This window comes from Chrysemys picta, chromosome 6 (genome assembly GCF_011386835.1).
Source record: "Chrysemys picta bellii isolate R12L10 chromosome 6, ASM1138683v2, whole genome shotgun sequence".
Classification (NCBI taxonomy): domain Eukaryota; kingdom Metazoa; phylum Chordata; order Testudines; family Emydidae; genus Chrysemys; species Chrysemys picta.
Window position 1 is genome coordinate 1,331,447 of NC_088796.1, and position 22,612 is coordinate 1,354,058.

Genomic DNA, 22,612 nt, shown 5'->3' on the forward strand with positions numbered 1-22,612 from the left:
GGTCCTGGGAGAGGGGATGGGAGCCAGACCAGATCAGTAGAACAGGTCAGCCACCGATTCGCCGCTCGCCTCTTCAGCCGGCTCGCCTCCTCAGCCACCCTCCCCCGGCTCGTCTACTCACTCCCCGCCACTGCCCGCCCGCTCGCTCGCCTACTCAGCCCCCCTCCTTCACCCGCCGCTTGCCTACTCACTCACTCCCCTCCCCCCGCAGGCAGCACAGTGAGCCCACTTACTCAACCCCCGCGGGCCGCACAGTGAGCCCATGCGGGCCGCATGTTGTGCAGGCTATCTGACTTGTGTCCATTTATCCTTTTACGTAGTGACTGTCCAGTTTGGCCAATGTACATAGCAGAGGGGCAATCCTGGCACATGATGGCATATATAACATTGGTGGATGTGCAGGAGAATGAACCGGTGATGTTGTAGCTGATCTGGTTAGGTCCTGTGATGGTGTCGCTGGTGTAGATATGTGGGCAGAGTTGGCATCGAGGTTTGTTGCATGGATTGGTTCCTGAGTTAAAGTTGTTATGGTGCAGTGTGCGGTTGCTGGTGAGAATATGCTTAAGGTTGGCGGGTTGTCTGTGGGTGAGGACTGGCCTGCCTCCCAAGGTCTGTGAAAGCGAGGGATCATTGTCCAGGATGGGTTGTAGATCACTGATGATGCATTGGAGAGGTTTAAGCTGAGGACTGTAGGTGATGGCCAGTGGAGTTCTGTTGGTTTCTTTCTTGGGCTTGTCTTGTAGCAGGAGGCTTCTGGGTACACGTCTGGCTCTGTTGATTTGTTTCCTTATTTTCTTGTGCGGATATCATAGTTTTGAGAATGCTTGGTGAAGATCTTGTAGGTGTTGGTCTCTGTCTGAAGGGTTGGAGCAGATGCGGTTGTACCTCACCGCTTGGCTGTAGACGATAGATTGTGTGGTGTGTCTGGGGTGGAAGCTGGAGGCATGAAGGTAGGCATAGCGGTCAGTGGGTTTTCGGTACAGGGTGGTGTTAACGTGACCATCACTTATTTGTATTGTGGTATGATAAACGGCAAATTATGGGGAGAGGTGACTAGTGGGCCCCCAGGGAATGGGACTGCCTGGCTGGATTCACAATCTTCATTTAATGACCTGGAAGTGGAGGTAAGTAGCAGGTTAATGGCACTTGCAGGTGTCACTCAATTGGGAGGAATTCATGATTTGCAGTGAGGACAGGAAAATGATCCAAAGTAGCTCATGGACATTAGTTTGGGAAAATGTAGCTACCGTCTCCACCTCATCTTTTAATAAGTAGAGAAAGCTGACAGTCGTGTTTTCATCCCTCATGCGTGCTACCTCACTCCCCCCCTCCTCCCCCCACCCCCCCCCCAAAAAAAGGCAAGACTCCAATATGTTCTGGTGGCATGGGAACTGGTGTTTTGCCTCTGCAGTGCACTGGCAAAATCGAGGAATGTTGGTTGACAATAATTGCCACACCGGATCAACCTAAGGGTCCATCTAGTCAAGTCTTCTGTTTCTAAGCGTGGCCAGTATAATGTCTTTAGAGGAAGGTGGGTGCAGGCATGGGTTCTGTGCAGACTAATGTTGTTAATCATTTGTAAGAGAACATAACTACTGATCAGGGCCATAGCCACGGGTGTGCCGGCCCACTCATTTAGCATCCAGGCCCACCCAAATCTGAGCAGGGGTGTTGCGCTGCCACAGCAGGCCGGAGCATCACTCGGGCACAGCAACGTGGGCCGGTGGGGGGGGGAGCAGGGGCATGTCCCCTCCCCCCCCCCATTAATCATCTCTGCCACCGCCTGCAGTTTCTGCCTCGGATCCTGCCCTGGGATTCCCTTCCCCAGCCCCTCCTCCCCCCTTTCTGCCATAGTGGAAGTCGGGCTGAGCGTGGCTGGAGACGTGCCTAGGAAAGGTACTGCAGCTAGCGCTCCCACTGAGCCCTGCTAGATGGCGCCAAGAGCAGGGAAACTGGGCTGGCAGAAAAGTTCTGCGAGATGGGGCCCGGGAAGCCTGCTGAGTTCTGTCCCTTTCTTACCCGCAACCTCCAGTAAGTGTTTGGAGCCCAGGACAATGGGGAGGAGGGGGAGAGAGTGGGGTGGGAGCCAAGGGGGTGGGGGAAGCAGTAGGGCCCAGGGGCATTGGGTGAGGGGCCGGCGTTTAAAGTGCCCCCCAAAAGTAGTAATTTAAATCTCTGCGCACACCCTGGGCACCTGAAATCCAGGACGGCACTATGTGTCTGCCCTTCAGAAAGCTACGCTCCAACAGCTCTGCCATTTTTTGAGCTACCCCATACATGTGCCCAGCTCAGCAGGGAAAGCCCTAGGAAGAGGGTGTGGCATCAGGGGAGAAGCTGAGCTAGCACAGTCTGTCATTGTTCGTCCACCCGAAAGTCGGGGCTCACCCAAATTTCCACTCCTAGCTATGCCACAGCAGCTGATAAGTTTCTAAATTACACTGGTGGGGTGGAAAATAATGAATGATCAGTGTAGCTAGATAAGCTAGGCAAAATCAAACAAAAATATAGGCTTTTCAGTACACCTCTACCCTGATATAATGTGGCCCAATATAACATGAATTCGGATATAACGCGGTAAAGCAGCGCTCCGGGGGGGCGGGCGGGGGCTGCACACTCCGGTGGATCAAAGCAAGTTCGATGTAACGTGGTTTCACCTATAACGCGGTAAGATTTTTTGGCTACCGAGGACAGCGTTATATCGGGGTAGAGGTATATAGCCAAGTACAAACTCATACGTTAGAAATGGAGGTTGATAATCTGAAAACCAGAGACTCTGGAAAGCACTTAGAGTTGGATTCAGAAGGGGGACTTGGTGCCTAAAGTGGCAGTTAGGCACCACTAGTGTATGCAAAACCCTTGCTTGGCTGTCTCCTAACCCTGAAGGTGCCTAAAGTCCCTAGGCACCTGAATTTCTGCCATTAAAGTGGCTGTGTGTGCACAAAGCTACCTCAGTCCTGACACTGATGACCAGTTTGGTCCGTAACTTGCACCTAAACCACAGTGGTGTTCTCCAGACTGGTGTTCTCCTTCCTATCTTGCTTTTGGGGTCTGATTCACTAGGCATGCTTGGAGTACCCCTAAACCTACACAAAAAGGCACAAGTCGGGGGAACAGCTATAACTTAGCCTAGTGGTTAAGGCACTCACTCAGGATGTGGGGGAGAGAGAGGTTCAATTCCCACCGCTGCCAGCTGTGGAGAAGAGATTTTAACTGTGTCTTCCCACCTCCCAGGAGAGTACCCTAACCACTCAGTTATGAGGTATTCTGGGGCAGGGCTCTCTGGCTCTCCTGTTGAACCTGTTCCACTGTGTGTAAAATAATCAAATACACATTGGGCCAGAGAATTAGAATGGCTGTCTCTGTAGTCCAGTAGTTAGGGCAGTCCCCATGCAGCAGGCAGATCCAGGTTAAGTCCCCTTCTCCAATGCATATTTCATTACTAGGAACTGCAAGCCTATGCTGTCACATGGGTGTAATTCCTAAAGTCATGTGGTTTAAATAAACCCACCAAAAATGGCTGAGAATTTAAAAATTGGAGGGTAACAGACCATGAATGCCAGTCGTGATTCAATCTGCTGCTATTTTGAACAGAGAGTTTTCCCCCATTGTTTGTAGCTGTATCCATCGCTTCACAGTGACTCAACAGATATTTGAGGCTTTGGAGTGATATTTGGTGTAGCCAATCAGTTGCTTTTTATCATTTAATTGTATTATTGTCATGGTTAACTCATATGTAATCAATGTGTGACTAATAGTTATAAGTAGGATAGGACTATGGGAGTATAAGATTGAAAAGTATTTAGGAGTGATGGATGTGTATTAGGTACAAGTAAAACAAGGCTGTAATGCAAGGCCTACTAGGTAAGGCCTGCATGATTTCAGCTTTGCCACTCTAGGCTTCAGGCTTAAGGATACTTGTCATGAGTGGGTGACCTAAGATTGATCCTATGCCAATAAAACTACAAGATTACTATAAAGGATGTGCCAATAGGTGATGTTATGAAAAAAGAGAAAACAATGTATCCATCTAGACTGCAAGGTACCTGATTGGGAGATCATGGGAAGTTCTGTTCTGACCACAGAACAGAACACAGGAACATATGTACATAAATGTTAATAAGATGCTAATAATAATAAAGGGAACTAAGAGAATACCCTATGAAAAGTGGGACACTTCAAAATTTATGGGGTAGGGAAGAATAGATAAGGAAAAGGAGGGTTGGAACCTTTATGCATATGCATAAGGTGTTAGGTGTCATCAGAACAAGACAGAGGTGCCCTGGATGGGCTAATGTGGGAAGACTCAAAGGGTGGACGTCATTGGGATGACCCCAGCAGGAACTACCCTCTATCAATGAGAGATCCGGTATGTGAGTATGAATATGGCATTGGCTATTGCTTGGGCTCTCTCACGTTGTGTAGATGTGCATGTGAGTGTAATTTATAATACGAACAAAATCTTTTTGCTTGTACATGTGTTTGTGGTCACTGTATTCATTCTTCATGTGCTCCTCACTCTCCCAATCTAAAAGAATCCTAAAGGGTAACTTTCTCCCTATTGATCTGAAAACTAGTACAACAGGGGCTGAGCTTACTCTCTAGAGACACTATAGTTTAACACAAGACGATCCAGTCAATTTAAAATAAATCCTACATGGGGGTTATTGTGTGTGCTGGTTGCTTCAATGTATGGATGGTTGTATTGAATTGGGAGATTTTGTGGATTTGTGTAGATGGTGGTTGAGCACTTGGATGTGGCAGCTGGGTTAAGTAATCCACCATCTGTGCAGTCTCCCTCATATAACCAATAAAACTGTTGCATGCAAATTAGCTGTAGAATAAGGGTGGTGATTGGTTGAGTTACATTTGATATCACAGTGGTCTAGGACTTTTGGCATAGCTACAGCCTTAGCATAGCTGTATACTGCATTGGTGTAATTCATAAAGTCAAAATGGCTGAGAACTTATAAACTGGACAATAACAGACCGTGATGACAGGTTTCAGAGTAGCAGCCGTGTTAGTCTGTATCCGCAAAAAGAACAGGAGTACTTGTGGCATCTTAGAGACTAACAAATTTATTTGAGCATAAGCTTTCGTGGGCTACAGCCCACTTCTTTGGATGCATAGAATGGAACATCTATTGAGGAGATATATATACACATACAGAGAGCATGAAAAGGTGGGAGTTGTCTTACCAACTCTGAGAGCCCAATTAAGTAAGAGGAAAAAAACTTTTGAAGTGATGATCAAGATAGCCAGTACAGACAGTTTGACAAGAAGTGTGAGAATACTTACATGGGAAGATAGATTCAATGTTTGTAATGGCTCAGCCATTCCCAGTCTCTATTCAAGCCTAAATTGATTGTATCTAGTTTGCATAACAATTCAAGCTCAGCAGTTTCTCGTTGGAGTCTGTTTTTGAAGCTTTTCTGTTGCAAAATTGCCACCCGCAGGTCTGTCATTGAATGACCAGACAGGTTAAAGTGTTCTCCTACTGGTTTTTGAATGTTGTTCCTGATGTCAGATGAAACGAGAAACTGCTGAGCTTGAATTGATATGCAAATTAGATACAATCAACTTAGGCTTGAATAGAGACGGGGAATGGCTGAGCCATTACAAACACTGAATCTATCTCCCCATGTAAGTATTCTCACACTTCTTATCAAACTGTCTGTACTGGGCTATCTTGATTATCACTTCAAAAGTTTTTTTTCTCTTACTTAATTGGGCTCTCAGAGTTGGTAAGACAACTCCCACCTTTTCATGCTCTCTGTATGTGTATATATATCTCCTCAATAGATGTTCCATTCTATGCATCCAAAGAAGTGGGCTGTAGCCCACGAAAGCTTATGCTCAAATAAATTTGTTAGACCGTGATGATTCAGCCTGGTGGTATTTTGAACAGCATAAGCTCACAACCATGCTTGTAGTGGTTTCGTTCATTTAACGTTGACACAACAGACATTTTAGGCTTCAGAGTGACATTTCTGGAATCTTTTATACATTTACACACAGTGGAATAGCTTCAACAGAAGAGACTGAGAGCCCTTTCCCGGAATAACACTAACCCATATCCCAGTGGTTAGAGCACCCTACCAGCAAAGGGGAGACTCAAGTTCAAATCCCTTCTCTGCATCAGGCAGAGGAGGAAACTGAACCTAGGTCTCCCACATGGTAGACCAGTAGTTAGAGCACTCACCTGAAAGTGTGGTACCACCATTTTCCTCCCTTTGTGTTTTCTTCCCTTTTAGTTTTTCTTGAAAAAGGACTGACCTGACTTAAACACCTAACGTGAGGACAAGGTTCATGGCTGTGAATCCCAAGTAGAGGAAGGCTCCTTCCTCTGGCCTGGATTTAAGCCCCAGCCCTCAAAGGGACTTAGGCACTGTGACCGAGGCCTTGCCCCTCTCTGCCATTTCCTACTGGCTAGCTTAGGTGGTTCCCCAGTCAGCATGCTGGCTTTTGTGAATCCCATTCTTAGGCCCCTAACTCTTTGTATGCATTGTATAGGGTGCCAGGGTGCCTAACACGGGGTTGTAAATTCCACTTGGCAGCAAGTGACATAAAAGTATTACCGCACCCATGTTCCCCTTGTGAATTCCACCTTTGAAGATCATTGTAGATAAACAACTGAACATAGCAGTTTTCTTCACAGCATTCCACTGGGAAAATGCAGTTCTTGGTGGTATAAACACAAGAACAGAGGGCACTACTGGACTACTGTGTCCAATTCTGGTGTCAATTCTTTGGAAAGCACATTGGAAAAATTGCAGGGGGCTGAGAGAAGCGCTACAAGAATTAGAGATCTGGGAAATCTGCCTTACAGCAAACTTCTTAAGTCTCTTAACCTTTTCTTGTATAAGCTAAATTTGATCTAAAAATACCTACACAGAGAAAATGCCTGATCGGGGATGTCACGGATCAATATGATCAGTGCTATGCTCCCATCTTGGGGACAGTCTCTTGGAGGAACCCCTTCAATTTGCCAGACACGCCTCTCCCCCTCCCCAAGGGCTCTCACTCTTCTTCCAGGGCAAGTCATGGGGCCTTGCCACCTCCTTAGACTGTACTCCTGGGACTCCAGCACTGCTGCTTCACACCATGAGCTCTGTCCAGCAAGTCCAACTTAGATCGATTCCTGGTAGAGACTTGTACACTTTTCAGGGATTAATCAACCTCATAAAGCATCTGCAGCGACACTCAAACAGCATTGTCAAAACAGTCAGGTTTATTAGTCAACTGGAACACAGCATAAGAAGCCATTAGGTTAACATAGAGAAATGAAAGTTAAACCATAAACCATTATGGTTAGCCCCAAGCCGTCAAGCTGTAGTGAATCCCATTGTCCGGTCTGTCTCTCGGGGCAGATCTACACTTAAAATGCTGCACTGATGCAGCTACGCTGCTGTAGCACTTAAATGAAGATGCCCCTATGCCGAGAGGAGAGCTTTTCCCATCAGCATAGCTACTACCTCTCGGGGAGGTGGATTAACTATGTCAGCCGGAGAAGCTCTCCTGTCGACATAGCACTGTCTACATGGTGGGGTTAGGTTGGAGGGATTAGGTTAGGTGGATTTTTCACACCCTTGAGCAATGTAGTTATACTGATCTAGATCTGTATTATAGACCTGGCCCCAGTCTCACCTCCTTGCTCAGCCTCCAGAGGAGAGTCCAGACTCTTTCCAGCAGCCAACCAATCTCCCCACTTCACACCTTTGTTCTTGAACTGCAGCTTCCCCGCAAAGAGGCAAGGAAATGCATCTCCTGCTGGGTCATTTGGTTGCTAGGTGTCAATATGCTAGTGATTTGGATTTGCCATTGTCTTTTCAGATGCTCCATTCATAGGCAACATCCATACCCATGTCTCCTAGCCTGCCCTGAGAGCAAACAGTCCTTTTCTGCCCCCTGGGTAACAATGTACTATATAGGAGAAACTAAGGTACACATGGGATTCATAAAAATATAGGTTTCAGAGTGGTAGCCGTGTTAGTCTGTGTCAGCAAAAACAACGAGGAGTCCTTGTGGCACCTTAGCGACTAACAAATTTATTTGGGCATAAGCTTTCGTGGGCTAGAACCCACTTCATCAGATGCATGGAGTGGAAAATATAGTAGGAAGATAGATATCTATATAGTTAGTACATGAAAAGATGGGGATTGCCTTACCAATCCTAACGAGACAATTCAATTAAAGTGGGCTATTATCAACAGGAGGAAGAATCACTTTTGTAGTGGTAATCAGGGTGGCCCATTTCAAACAGTTACAAGAAGGTGTGAGTAACAGTAGGGGAAAAATAGCATGGGGAAATTAGTTTTTAGTTCTTGTAATGACGCATCCACTCCCAGTCTTCATTCAGGCCTAATTTGATGGTGTCCAGTTTGCAAATTAATTCCAGTTCTGCAGTTTCTCGTTGGAGTCTGTTTTTGAGGTTTTTTTGTTGAAGAATTGCCACTTTTAGGTCTGTTATTGAGTGTCCAGGGAGGTTGAAGTGTTCTCCGACTGGGGTTTGAATGTTATAATTCTTGACGTCTGATTTGTGTCCATTTATTCTTTTGCGTAGAGACTGTCCGGTTTGGCCAATGTACATGGCAGAGGGGCAATCGCTGGCACATGATGGCATATATCACATATATCAAAAAAACTTCAAAAACAGACTCCAATGAGAAACTGCAGAACTAGAATTAATTTGCAAACTGGACACCATCAAATTAGGCCTGAATGAAGACTGGGAGTGGATGGGTCATTACAAGAACTAAAAACTAACTTCCCCATGCTAATTTTCCCCTACTGTTACTCACACCTTCTTGTCAATTGTTTGAAATGGGCCACCCTGATTACCACTACAAAAGTGATTCTTCCTCCTGTTGAGAATAGCCCACTTTAATTGAATTGTCTCGTTAGAATTGGTAAGGCAACTCCCATCTTTTCATGTACTATGTGTGTGTATCTATCTATCTATCTTCCTACTGTATTTTCCACTACATGCATCTGATGAAGTGTGTTCTAGCCCACGAAAGCTTATGCGCAAATAAATTTGTTAGTCTCTAAGGTGCCACAAGTACTCGTTGTTGTTGTTGTTTTTTTGTTTTGTTTTTTGTTTTTTAATATAAAAATATAGAAAATTCCCACTTTGTCACAGGGAGGTCTTGAATCTAGCAAACAGAGGCACAGTGAGATCTGATGGCTGGAATGTGAAACAAAACGAATTCCAAGTGGAAATAAGGAAAACTTTTAAGTGAGGGTAATTAGCAATTAAAACACTATGCCAAGGGACATTGGTGGATTCTTCATAATTTGAAGTTTTTACATCAAGACTGGATGCCTTTTTCTAAAGGATATATGTTCTAGTTCAACCCAGAAGTTACAGGCTTGATGTACAAAATGCTGCTGAAATTCTCTGGCCTGTGTTATGCAGGTCAGACTAGATAACACTGCTCTACAGCCAAAATGCTTCTGAAATAAATGTAGTCAAACTTTACTAATTCTGGGTCACTGAGAACAAAAATGATGCTTAAAATTGTTGATTGGCTCTAGTTTTCAACATATGCTATTGGGTCAGTATATACGACCCTTGACTTGGGAATGGCGGAGGATAAGTGAGTTATAAAGTGAAGGGATCTCAATTTAAACCAGAAATGACTAAAATACATCTTTGACTGGATCTATGAATAAATCTGTGACTGGGTTTGGACAGTACTTGCTTTTTAGGCAAAACAAGGAATGATGCAATCTGAAGCTGGTATTGCGTCATACATGATATGAATTGCATCATGTTATTCCTAGAAGTCTTGGATGATGAAATCATAACGAAGCTTACATCACTCTGCTGAACAAATTGCCCTATATCAGCTCTAGAAATCATACAGTGTCGTGCTCTCTTATTTGTCAGTGTTTGATTTTGCAAAGGGACACATTTCTGTTTAGCCAAAGTGAGCAGAGATGCCTCGTACTTGTGTGAACAGTGCAGATAACTTCTGCTATGTTTGTGGTGAAGTGACTTTTGCATCACAAAAATACAGTATAACCACTATGGTTAAGAAAGCCTATCACCTTTATTTTGGCTGCAAAATTGGAGATCAGGACAAGAGGTGGGCCCCACACATATGCTGCAACACTTGTGCAACAAATCTTCGCCAGTGGTTGAACAGGAAAAGGAAATCTATGCCTTTTGCAGTGCCAATGATTTGGAGAGAGCCAACAGATCATACCAGCAATTGTTACTTCTGCATGGTGCCTCCAGTTGGGAAAGGTGTGTCAAAGAAGAAAAAGTGGACTGTGCATTATCCAAACATTCCATCAGCTATACGCCCAGTACCTCATGGAGAAGGACTGCCGGTTCCTGATGCACCAGAATCATTCTCACTTGAGTCAGATGAGGAAGAGGATGAAACTTCTGGTCCTGAACCATCAATGTCACAGGACCCACATTTTCTCCCATCCTCCTCCTCTGAACCACACCTCATAACACAAGGTGAACTGAATGACCTTGTCAGGGATTTGGAACTACCCAAGAGTAAGGCAGAGCTGTTGGGCTCCAGACTACAGCAGTGGAATCTCCTGGCAAGTGATGTTAAGGTTTCCATGTTCCGTGACCGTCAAAAGGATCTTGTCCCATTCTTCTTCATGGAAGGTGATCTTGTAGCCTGCAACAACATCGATGGTGTGATGGCAGTCCTCAACATCGTTCACGATCCAGATGAGTGGAGACTGTTCATTGATTCATCGAAGAAGAGTCTTAAAGCTGTTTTACTGCATAATGGCAATGTTTTGCCATCAATTCCAGTTGGTCATGCAGTCCATATGAAGGAAACCTATGACAATGCGAAACAACTTTTGAGGTGCATAAACTATGACCAACATCAGTGGCAGCTTTGTGGCGATTTGAAGGTTGTTGCTATCTTGCTTGGTCTGCCGACTGGATACACAAAGTACTGCTGTTTTCTCTGCGAATGGGATAGTTGTACAAGAGATTCCCACTACATCAAGAAAGATTGGCCACTCCGACAGTCACTCCCCAGGAGCCTGGGAGGAAAAGTGTTCAGCATCCACCACTTGTTGAATCAAGGAAGATTTTGTTACCACCCTTACACATCAAGCTGGGTCTGATGAAGAACTTTGTCAAGGCCATTGACAAAACACAAGCAGCTTTCAAGTACCTCCGTGGAAAATTTCCAAGGTTAAGTGAAGCTAAGATAAAGGAAGGTGTCTTTGTTGGTCCTCAGATTCGTGAACTTCTTCGAGATGATGCATTTGACCATGCACTGTGTGGCAAGGAAAAGACGGCATGGAAAGCCTTCCAGTTAGTGGCAATAAATTTTCTCGGAAACAACAAAGCAGACAACTACAGGTTGTTGGTGGAAAACCTCCTCAAGGCATACAAAAGCCTTGGTTGCAACATGTAACTAAAGACACATTTTTTGCCCTGTCATCTAGATTTTTTTCCACCGAACTGCGGAGCAGTGAGCGACGAGCACGGCGAGTGATTTCACCAGGACATTGCAACAATGGAGAAACGCTATCAGAGCAAATGGAGCCCATCAATGCTTGCAGACTATTGCTGGACAGTGACAAGAGATGCTCCATTTAATGAATACAAGAGACAAGCCAAGAAGCGCCGAGTAGACACTGAATAGGACTAAACTATGTACATAATAAGTTTTTTGCCTTTTGTTTCATAATACATTTTATTTATATAACCCTTTTGCTGATTTTTAAAGTGTTACATAAACAGGACAGGTGACATATTATCATGTAAAGCAACCATAAACACATGAAAAGACCTAGGTTTACAATTTATGATTAAAACTCTACTATCTACACAATATACATAGATATAAAATGTAAAAACTTAAATATCTTAGAAACAGTAGCCAATCAGTTGTTTTAATTGTCATATTTGAATTTAGCACATCAAAATACATAATAAATAGCACATTTTATCTCTGAAGCAGATGACTTCTCAAAAATTGTAGACCAGTGTAATCACAGTGGACCTTTTGGCCTTAAAAATCTATGAATAACCTACCCATGGGCAAGTTTCTTCCTAATTCCCATCAATTTAAGGTTAGTTTGTCCTGAACCAGGAGGAAACATGTCCCTTTTTATCTTATGTTAAATATAAGAAAGCTGTGCATGCTCTCACTGTACTTACAGAGACCCAATCTTTTTTTAAAATACCCTGGTAAACTCTTCGCCTTGTGGCAGTGAGTGCCAGGCTAATGATGTAGTACATGAAATAGATGTTAATTTGCTGCCTTTTCCCTTGTATTATATGAGAGAGGATGAATAGAAGTACTTGATTGATTTACTTTTTCTATCCTCTTTATTGTTTTGTATCCCTCTAATTTTAAAATGGTTACTCACCTTCTCGTAACTGTTGTTCTTCGAGATGTGTTGTTCATGTCCATTCCAATCAGGTGTCTGACTTGTTCTGAACAGGAGAGCTCAAATGTATTCAGCCATGGAGCTTCCAGGCTGTGAGGTGCAGTGACTGCAGGTTCGGGTGCTGGAGCCGCCCGCGATCTTGTGTGAGAAGGTCCAGGAAAAGTGGCAGGGTAATCGGGGCTCCCACTGACAAGTCTAGGAGAGACGTGTACCAATGCTGGTGGGGCCAAGCTGGTGCTATGAGAATTACCTGAGCCCAGTCTCTGCGAATCTTGAGCAGGACCTTGTGGACGAGCGGTATGGGTGGGAAGGCGTATAGAAGCGTTCCCCCCACCGCCCCCAATGGAGGAGAAACGCGTCCGCTGTGGAGCCCGGACTGTAATTCTGGAAGGAGCAGAACTGCTGACGCTTCCTGTTGTGTCGTGTGGCGAAGAGGTTGATCAGGGGACAGCCCCACATCTGGAAGAGCGAAGATGCAACGTCCGGGTGAAGGGACCACTCGTGGCTGTGAAAAGACTTGCTTAGGCTGTCTGCCAGCTCATTTTGGATCCCTGGAAGGTACAACGCCTGTTGACTGAGTGCTCTATACAAAAGTCCCATAACCTGAAGGCTTCCTGGCACAGAGGAGAGGAGCGTGCACCCCCGTTTGTTGATATAGAACATTGCGGTCGTACTGTCCATCATGACCGATAGACATCGACCTGCTAGATATGGGCGGAATGACTGACACGCTAGGCGTACCGCCCTGAGCTTCCTGACATTGATATGAAGACCGAGATCTGTCTGTGACCAGAGGCCCTGAGTCCTGTGGTCCCCCAGATGAGCTTCCCACCCCAAATCCGACACGTCTGTCACTAGCGTCAGGGATGGCTGTGGGGCAGTGAAGGGGACTCCCGAGCACACCTAGTGAGCATCCGTCCACCACAGGAGTCAGTCAAGGATGGGGTGAGGCAGGGTCACAATCCTGTCCAAGCTGTCCCTGGCATGTCTGTACACTGACGCAAGCCATGACTGAAGCGGCCGAAGCCTGAGTCTGGTGTTCCGAACCACGTACCTATAGGCCGCCATATGGCCGAGCAGTTTGAGACAATTTCTCGCAGTGGTGGTGATGGGGAACTGCCTGAGTCCCTGGATCATGGCGTCGAGAGCCTGGAATCTCGCCTGTGGGAGGAATACTCTGGCTTGGTTGAGTCTAGAACCGCCCCATGAACTCTATGCTCTGGACCGGGGACAGAGTCGATTTCACCTCGTTCAGCTGGAGGCCCAGATTCTCGAAGGTGGCTCTGATGAATTCCACCTGAGCCCTGGATTGGCCTTTGATCAGCCAGTCGTCGAGGTTTGGGAACACCTGTACCTGATGTTGCCGCAGAAAGGCGGCGACGACTGCCATGCACTTGGCGAAGACCTGAGGTGCTGCTGACAGGCCGAAAGGGAGGACAGCAAATTGGTAATGGGAACCGTTGATCACAAACCTGAAGTACTTTCTGTTGTTTTGCGCTATTGCTATGTGAAAATACGCGTCCTTCAAGTCGAGGGTGGCATACTAGTCTGCTGGGAGTGAAGGGATAATGGAGGTCAAGGAGACCATGCGGAATCTGAGTTTCCTCACAAACTTGTTGAGGTCGCGGAGGTCCAGGATAGGCCTTAGGCCGCCTTTGGCCTTCGGTATTAGGAAATAGCGAGAATAGAAACCTTCGTCCCTGTGCTCCAGTGGAACCTCCTCCACCGCCCCTAGTGCTAGAAGCGACTGCACCTCCTGAATGAGAAGTTGCTCATGAGAAGGGTCCCTGAAGAGGGACGGGGAAGGGGGGTGGAAGGGCAGGAGGGCACAGAATTGGATGGAGTATCTCCTCTACCGTGCGAAGCACCCAGCGGTCCGAAATTATACGGGACCATACACGGTAGAAAGGGGATAGGAGGAAAAGGTAAGGCGGGGTGAATTCAGTCTCTGGACTGGTGCACCGTCCTTGACCGCATCTTCAAAATGCCGGTTTAGGGCCAGAGGGCGGGTTGGGCTGACCCTGATTAGCGGAGGGATGTTGTCTTCTCCTACCGCACCAGTCCCTCCTCCTAGAGTTGTCCTGGCGGTTCTGCTGCTGGAACCTTTGAGGAGGTTTTGGACAGAAGTGTCTCCGCTCAGTGGCGAGGGTATGCAAGCCCAAGGAGCTGAGGGAGGCTCGGGAATCTTTTGGCTGTGGAGCCGTTTGTCCATCTCCTCTGAAAACAGGGAAAAAAGTGTCGCCCTCAAACGGGAGGTCCTGAATCGTTTGTTTGGACTTCGTAGGGTAGCCCTGAGACTTGCAACCAGGCCCCCCGTCACATAGCCACCCCTGTCGCCATGACTCTTGTGGCAGCGTCTAAGGCTGCCAGCAGTGAAGCGTGGGAGACTAATTTCCCTTCTTTCACCAAGGTGGTGAACTCAGACTGAGAGTCCGAAGGGACGAGCTCCATGAAAGCCATGGAAGCACAGGTGTTATAACAGTACCTACTCACAATGGCTTGCGGGTTAGCAATACAGAGTTGTAAACCACCGCTGGAGTACATTTTCCTACCCACGAGGTCCAAGCGTTTACTGTCCCTGTTCTTTGGGGAAGAACCTTGGAAACCTTGTCTCTCCCGCTGGTTAGCCGCGTCAACGACCAATGAGTCCAGAGGCAGATGGGAGTAGAGATGCTCAAAGCCTCTGGAAGGGACGAAATAGCGGCGCTCATTGCGTTTGGCAGTGGGTAGCAGAGATGCCGGTGTCTGCCATAGAGTTTTGGTGGTGTCCACCACCATCTTTATGAGGGGTAACGCTATCCGTGAGGGCCCCAAGGATGCTAGGATGTCCACCATGGGATATGTATCCTCAACCACCTCCTTAGCCTTGATGCCCAAGCCTTGGGCAGCCCTGCAGAGCAACTGCTGTAGAACTCTGTTGCCCTCTAACGCAGGAGCTATGGATGACCCAGCGAGAGCCTCGTCCAGCGACGAGGAGGAGGAAGCGTGTGCCGGTGGTGGAAGCTCCCTGCCCCGGATGGGTCATGTGACTCCCAGGGCACTGTTGGAGGAGGTGGTGCCAATGACAGTGATGGGGGTGTCGGCATCAGCCTCACAGGAGGGATCTGCATCGGTACGCTCACAGGAGCCGCCGGGGTCGGGGGGCCCGGTGCCGACATCAGTGCCAGGGCCGGAGGTGCCTGCATTGAGGTCAATGTTGACAAGGGTGCAGGCGCGGGAGACGGGTGTGTCGACGTCGTAAAGGCTGGTGCCGAAGTTGGAGCTGAGCACGGTGCCGGAGTCAACGATGGCGTCAGAGGGAAAGGCGTCAGGACCGTAGGCGCCGGGTGTGGATGCGCAGGAGAAGGCGGCACGACAGTAGTAGAGGCGACTGAAGACGTTGCTGAGTATGGGCCCTGGGTTCCTCCCTGACCCTGGTGATAAGCCCAGGGAATCCAGAAGGGCCACTGAGGCGGATTCTGCCACTGCAGAGGCCGCTCCTGCTGCTCCCTTCCGTCTCTGCCTGACCTCGCTCTACGGCTTCTGCTCGTACTTGAGTGGTAGGAGTCGGGCTCCAACTCCAAGGTCTTAGACACTGAAGACCACGGAGGAGCTGATCCTTGGTGCCTCGAAAGTCGAGAGCTCGGGGAGCAGGAAGGTTTTCTGTCGGAGCATGTAGGTGCCGACAGACAGAGTGCCTCGACATCATAGCTGGCTTTCCCTTGGAATGCACCGGAGGATGGGGCTCCATCGGCGCTGAGGGTTCCTCCCTGGCAGGTGAGAACGGTGCCGTCAGGTGGAGGAGATCTCTGGTGGCCTGGTATGCTTCCGGCATGGAGGGAGCTGAAGCTACTGCGTAGGCGCCGGAGATCGAGGTGGGGCCGGAGTCGACTGCCTCACCTGGGCAGGAGTCGACACGGCCCCAGAAGGAGACGCTGAGGAGTGGCCCGCCTGGGGTCGCACTTCTCGAGGCTTAGCCGGGGGAGAATGGTCGTCCGGCTTTTTCTTTTTTTGCAGCACTGGCGAATGGGAGCGGTGCCTACTATCAGATAGGTCCTGTGAGGAGCAGTGGCGGTGCCGAACGTCCCTGGAGGAGTCCTTCCTCGGCACCGAAGTTGCCAACGGTGCCGGGGGCACTCCGTGTCAAGGACAACGTTGTCAGGGTCGGGTCTCTCGAGCCCAGGTCGGAGTGGGGGCACAAAGCTGCCTCCATGAGGATCACCTTCAGCCGCTGTTCCCATTCTTTTAAGTATTCTCGGGCGGAACTCGCGGCAGATCTTGCAACAATCTTTCTGATGGGTCTCCCCCAGGCACCTAAGACACGATGAGTGTGGATCACTCTTAGGCATGCGCTTGGCACAAGCCACACAGTTCTTAAATCCCAGGGACCGCGGCATGCCACGGCGCTGGGGCCAGGGTGGGGGAGGAACTCCTCAACTACTACACTATACTAAACTTTTAACTGGTATTACCTATCTAACTAACTATACACACAGAATAACGAAGAGAACATGCTGAGCAAGAGCCAAGGGAAGTTCCAGCCACCGTCACTGGCGGTAAGAAGGAACTGAAGGGGTGGCGGGTCAGCAGGGTTATATATTAAGCGCCATGAGGGCGCGACTCCAGAGGGCGCCCAGGCCGACCCGATGGATGCTGCTAAGGGAAAAATCTTCCAGCCAACGTGCATGTGCGCGCGCACACACCTGATTGGAATCGACATGAACTAGCACTTGAAGAAGAACCCCTTAGTCCTCTTTTCTTTAAACAGTCAATCTCTCAACCCTTCTATTTCTGTTACATTCATTTTGAAGTAGGGTGAGCAGATCTGAACACAATACGCCAGGTGGGGTGTCCCATTACTTTTATAATGACATTATAATTCAATATCATTCCACATGCATAGAACATTTTTTATTCATGCCTGCATGCTTTTTCTGAGCACTTTCTGCACGTTGAGCAGAGGTTTCATCACACTGCCCTAAGTCACATTGAGGGCTATTTCCTGAGTGATTAATAGTTTATTTAAAACCCAGTAATCTGTATGAATAGTTTACTTTATTCCTTCAATTGATATTGCCTGTGTCACGATTGAGTCCCATCTCACAGTTGTGCTTTTCCCCCCACACAACCAGGGCGCTGGTATATCCAAGAAGGCTGGCTCATGGTGGTGCCCACAAAGGGTGAAGAAGCGAAGCGTAAGATGTTCTTCCTCTTCTCTGATATCTTGGTTGCGACGAAGCCCTGCCACCCACTGCATCCCCTGAACTCGGACAAGTTTTCTTGCCAGGCAGTCTATCCACTTAGCCAGTGCACAGTGGATAAAGTGTTTGGCCATACCCAGAGCCAAGGAGGGCTGCTCAGTGTAAGTTTCTCTCAGTTTCTGGCTGCAGCTTCTACAGCCCTCATTTCTGCCCCTGCCCACAAACACATCCTGATCTAAAATAGAATTAATGTGAGAGAGGATAGTGGGTGTAACTGACCCCTGTGGCTGAGGCAGTGATTGGGAGAGCCAAGGTGAGTCTCTTAATTGCTGCAGGAGCAACAGACTAGAGAAGGTAAAATAGTGGCAATGATAAATATAAAGAGCTAGATTGTGCTAGGTAGGCTTCACTGCAGATGGAAGAGTGAGGGAGTGAAGAGCCCACATCACCTCTGTGGGAGGCACAGTTCCTCTCTGACCTCCCTGGTGTGCAGCCTGCTCCCACTGCTTTACTTGGTTTGCTCAGGGTAGGGGCATGGCCCCTTGCCCCCTTAGGAGTGCACAGAGGAAGCAGTGCCTGGGCTCTGCTCATTGTGCTGTCCCCAGTGCATCCACAAAGAGGCTACTTCCAAACTGGCCCCAAGGCAGCATGGTAAGTAAAAGGCAACAGAATGGTCACTAGGGCTTTGGCTCATCTGAAATTCTGCCAGATAACATGTGGAGAGATTCTTTGGAACTGTTGCCAAGGGTGGAGCTCCTCCTCCTGGCTGCTTTTATTTCTTCCCCCATGTCTTTTCAGTGAAGGATCTGCCTTTTGGCTGCAAGGGCTTCTCCTGTTAGGGGTTATAATGCCTTGGGTAGAAGCATCCCAGAGGTCATTTGAAGTGCCTACAGTTAGAAAAACATCTCCTGACTTGTCCCAATAATGCTAAAGCAAATTGCTCTATTTACATTTAAACTAAGAACCTATGCTGCCATTTATAGTTACCTCTGAGAAGAGAGCCACATTAAAATGCATGGTGTCAAGTATCAGAGGGGTAGCCGTGTTAGTCTGAATCTGTAAAAAGCAACAGAGGGTCCTGTGGCACCTTTAAGACTAGTCTAGGACCCTCTGTTGCTATTAAAATGAAGTACAGGGAGTGAGGTCTTCTGGGCTCTACTGGATTCACCACAGACTTGCTCTGTGACATTGAGCAAGAGGCTTCCTTTCTGGGCTAGTTTCTCAACGTATAAAGTAAATCTGTAAATGAAGATGCCCCTATGCCGAGAGGAGAGCTTTTCCTGTCAGCATCTCCTTCCTGTCAGTTCTTTCTCTGCTTCCACAACAGTTAGCTAGTGCTTCTTGAGGAGGTGAATTATGTCAGCCAGAGAAGCTCTCCTGTTGACATAGCGCTGTAACAGCAGGGATTGCTCCGTAAGAGCTGGAGGGCCTGGGGCTAGCCAGCCCTTATTAGTACAGCAGCACACCTGGATTAGATCAGGTAATCCCTTATATAAAGTACAAGTGGCTGCAGTGAAGGGTGAAGCTCAATAAACTGAAAGAAGAAAGAGGCTCCTACAGAGAAGACCTTGACACCAGGGGGTTTGGAAGCCAAAGCTAGAAACCTGATGCTCCAGCCACATAGGGCCTGCATGTGGCCTGCCAATGTAGGAAAGGCCCCAGGCATGCAGGCCTGGGCACGGTAAATTGGAGACTGCTGAGAGTGAGTAGGCTCTAGCCAAAAGATCTGGGATGTGGGGTTTCCCTGCTGAGACTATAGCCAGGAAAAGCCTGGGGACCCAACAAGAAGGTAAAACCAATGGACTGTTTTGGAACTTGCAGGGGCTTTTTTGAACTTCAAGTTTGTTCGCATAGTAGACACATGTCCCCAGAAGCGGTGGTGAATGGACAAGAAAAGCCTATGTGGAGTTCAAGAAACCATTTGAGGGGGAATCTGAGAGAGGCTGCCCGTAGTGTAGCCCCAAGGCCATGACAGGGCACATGGCATGCAGCCAGCCCCATTACAAGGGATTATATTTAAGCAGTGACTGCACTCTGTGTATAAGACACCATTGTGAAAATCCCTGCTCTATGGAGAGCTCTGTGGCAAAGGCAGGCAAGATGGGACATGGTGGGAAGGCCAGAAGAGGGACTACCTTTAGAGAGGGTTTCTTTTGGATCACTCCTTACGAGCTGTATGGGGCCAGTAGAGTCTGACTGCAACTTGAACTTGGGGCAGGTGATAGATTGGATAACAAGGATGTTCTATTCAGTGGGGCAGCGTGGACTAAGGGACAGGGAGTATGAACAGAGAGAGTATCAAGGGTGGCATTGACTTACTACCTCCATAGGGTGCTGGGAGGAATATTTAATTGTGTGAAGTATTTTGAGATCTGCAGCTGGAACCAGGGCCGGCTCCAGCATTTCTGCCGCCCCAAGCGCAAAAAAAAAAAAAAAAGCCGCGATCGCCGGCGGCAATTGGGGAGGGGGAAAAAAAAAAGCGATCGGCAGTGGCAGTTCAGCGGCAGGTCCTTCGCTCCTAGAGGGAGTGATGGACCTGCCACCCCCGAATTGCCGCAGGTGCCGCCCCTCTCCCTTGGCTGCCCCAAGCACCTGCTTCTTAAGCTGGTGCCTGGAGCCGGCCCTGGCTGGAACGGAACAGAGAAGGGCAGGTCTGTTTCTGTGCCAATGTAGCCTGGAGCTGGACAGCCCTGTTGCTTTTCTATTGCAAAAGGAAGATTACAGAAATGTGTAGGATGGAATGAGGTGCTGGTTGTTTCTGTGGCAGGTCTGCTGTCTGGGCCAAAGGAAACGTTATTCTGTTCTGTTCCTTCCCTCTGAAACATCTGGCCCTGGCTGCTGCTGGAAGACATACTAGGCTAGAGGGATCATTGGTCTGACCAAGTGTAGCTATTCTTATGTTCTCTTCTTTCAGCTCTCCTTTCCCCACAAGACACTGCTGCTGATGTCGAGCAACCAGGAGGATATTAACAACTGGTATCTGAATCTGACAACTGCTATCAGGTAGGTGGTCTCTGCTTTCTGTTGTTCAATAGGTGACTTTTTTTCTCTTAATGTGTACTTGTGGTGTAGGAGGTGGGACAGTGCACCAAAGTGATCATGTGGGCTTCTGGAAGCGTATCCACAAGATGAGTGGCTATAGTACCAGGCTTTGACACCGAAGGCAAGCCTTAGAAGGAATAATCTCATGGTGTGGGTGAACAAAACGTTAGAGTGGGTTTTTCCTCGTTTGTTCTTTTCCCTAGGCAGCTGAAAGCCAGGCCCACCTTTGTACACCAGAAGGAATACCTGACAGAACAACATGTCAGCTCAAGAGATGCCCACACAGTCCAGGAAATGTGCCAGGATTTTTGAGAGCAAAGGTGTGTGTCAATGTTCCCTTTAATTTTTTACGTCCATGTACGGAATTAATTTTAAGTGCACCAAAATGGAGGTGATGTGTGGCAGGGGTGGGGCTGAGGGGTTTGGAGTGTGGAATGGGGCTCAGGGCTGGGGAAGAGGGTTAGAGTGTGGGTGGGTGAGGGCTCTGGAGTGTGGGCAGGGATGAGGGGTTTGGGGTGCGGGATGGGGCTCAGGGCTGGGACAGAGAGTTGGGGTGCGGGCTCCGGCTGGGGTTGCGGGCTCTGGGGTGGGGGGGTTTGGGGTGTACGCTGCCCTGGGACTGCAGCAGGGAGAGAGGACTCCCCCCAGCCCTCTCTCAGCACAGCAGCTCGGGGCTGGGGAGAGGTGCCTCTCCCCAGCTGTGGTGGCTCCGGCAGGGCGCCTCTGCTGCGCAGTCATGCAGCTTAGAGGGAACTTAGGTGTGTGTATTGTGGGGATACACAAAGAGTGGACCTATGTGACAGATGATACCCTTGTGTTCACACCCTACATACTACTGTAATAATGTGTGTACAAGTATGCCTTTTAAGATATCATTTAAAAACTTGTAATTTGATTATCAGTAGTATCATGGCAAAATGCACGTAGCAGCATTATATGTGACGTTACAAGCATAAGCTGAGATTGTGACTATAAAAGTATATTTTCCAGATAAGTTTGGGGAGTGGCCAAAGCAGTTCGTCAGAGACAAAGGGCAAGCTGATACCTCAGCCAGGTGTAAACAAGGCTGATGGACATTACCTGCTAAATGGTCATTCTTTGGCAGGAAAGGGGATGGGCAAAAATTTGTATCTTAGCAAAAAAAATAGCATGCAGTTCCTTCCACACAAATGGCCTGTCACCTTGCTCCCAGCTGGAAATGCTCCCAAAGGAGGCAGAAGACTCTCTCTCCCTTCCCATCACATTTTCTGCATCTCACAAAACAAAGGAAGCAGCCGTTGGACTCTGGGGAAAAGGGTCCTTATGTAGAGTTTGGTCAGCAAGACTGCTGAAAGCATGTGGTGAGAAATCTTTGTTTTGAATATAATCTATTGTTAGGCACCAGTGATTATTTTATTTTTCTTGTAACCATTTTTGATTTTTATGGCTCATTACTCAAACTCACTTAAAATCCATCTTTGTAGTTAATAAACTTGTTTTATTGTTTTATCTAATCCACTGTGGTTTGTTGAAATGCTTGGATAACTATTTAAAATAATAAACTGACATTATTCCCTGAAAGGAATATACTGGGCAGTATAAGACTGTAACAGGCCCACTCTACCCCCGTCTTCTTCCCTGCAGAAACTACACAAGCTCCACCAGCTGTGCACTCAGTGACCTTTTATTTCTAGTTCCCACCACAGTCCCTGTGAAATACAATAATCCTCACTTAACGTCATCCTGATTAACGTTGTTTCGTTGCTGATCAATTAGAGAACATGCTCATTTAAAGTTGTGCAGTGCTCCCTTATAGCGTTGTTTGGCAGCCACCTGCTTTGTCCACTGCTTGCAGAAAGAGCAGCCCATTGGAGCCAGCTGGTGGGGGCTTAGAACCAGCATGGAGAGGCAGCTCCCCTAAGTTCCCTGTGAGGCAGCCGCCTATCAATTGCTGGGCAGTTCAGCTGTCCCTCCCTCCCCTCACTGCCCTGTGCTGCTCTTGCCCTCTGCCTTGGAGCTGCTCCCA

The 22,612-nt window shown here is 47.9% G+C and overlaps 1 protein-coding gene across 8 annotated transcripts in view; it reads left to right on the forward strand.

The window, feature by feature from the left end:
• Positions 1-22,100, forward strand: part of ARHGEF39 (Rho guanine nucleotide exchange factor 39) — an 82,554-nt gene extending 60,454 nt beyond the window's left edge. For 6 of the 8 annotated variants that reach the window (XM_005313606.4, XM_065598588.1, XM_042846748.2 and 3 more), the window contains 4 exons: positions 17,497-17,726; positions 20,480-20,568; positions 20,811-20,927; positions 21,598-22,100. In XM_005313606.4, coding sequence (XP_005313663.3) covers positions 17,497-17,726; positions 20,480-20,568; positions 20,811-20,919 — 428 coding nt within the window. In that variant the 3' untranslated portion in view covers positions 20,920-20,927; positions 21,598-22,100. The remainder of the gene's footprint in view (positions 1-17,496; positions 17,727-20,479; positions 20,569-20,810; positions 20,928-21,597) is intronic. The other 2 variants (XM_065598589.1, XM_042846746.2) reach the window with 1 other exon arrangement.
• The last annotated feature ends 512 nt before the right edge of the window (positions 22,101-22,612 follow it).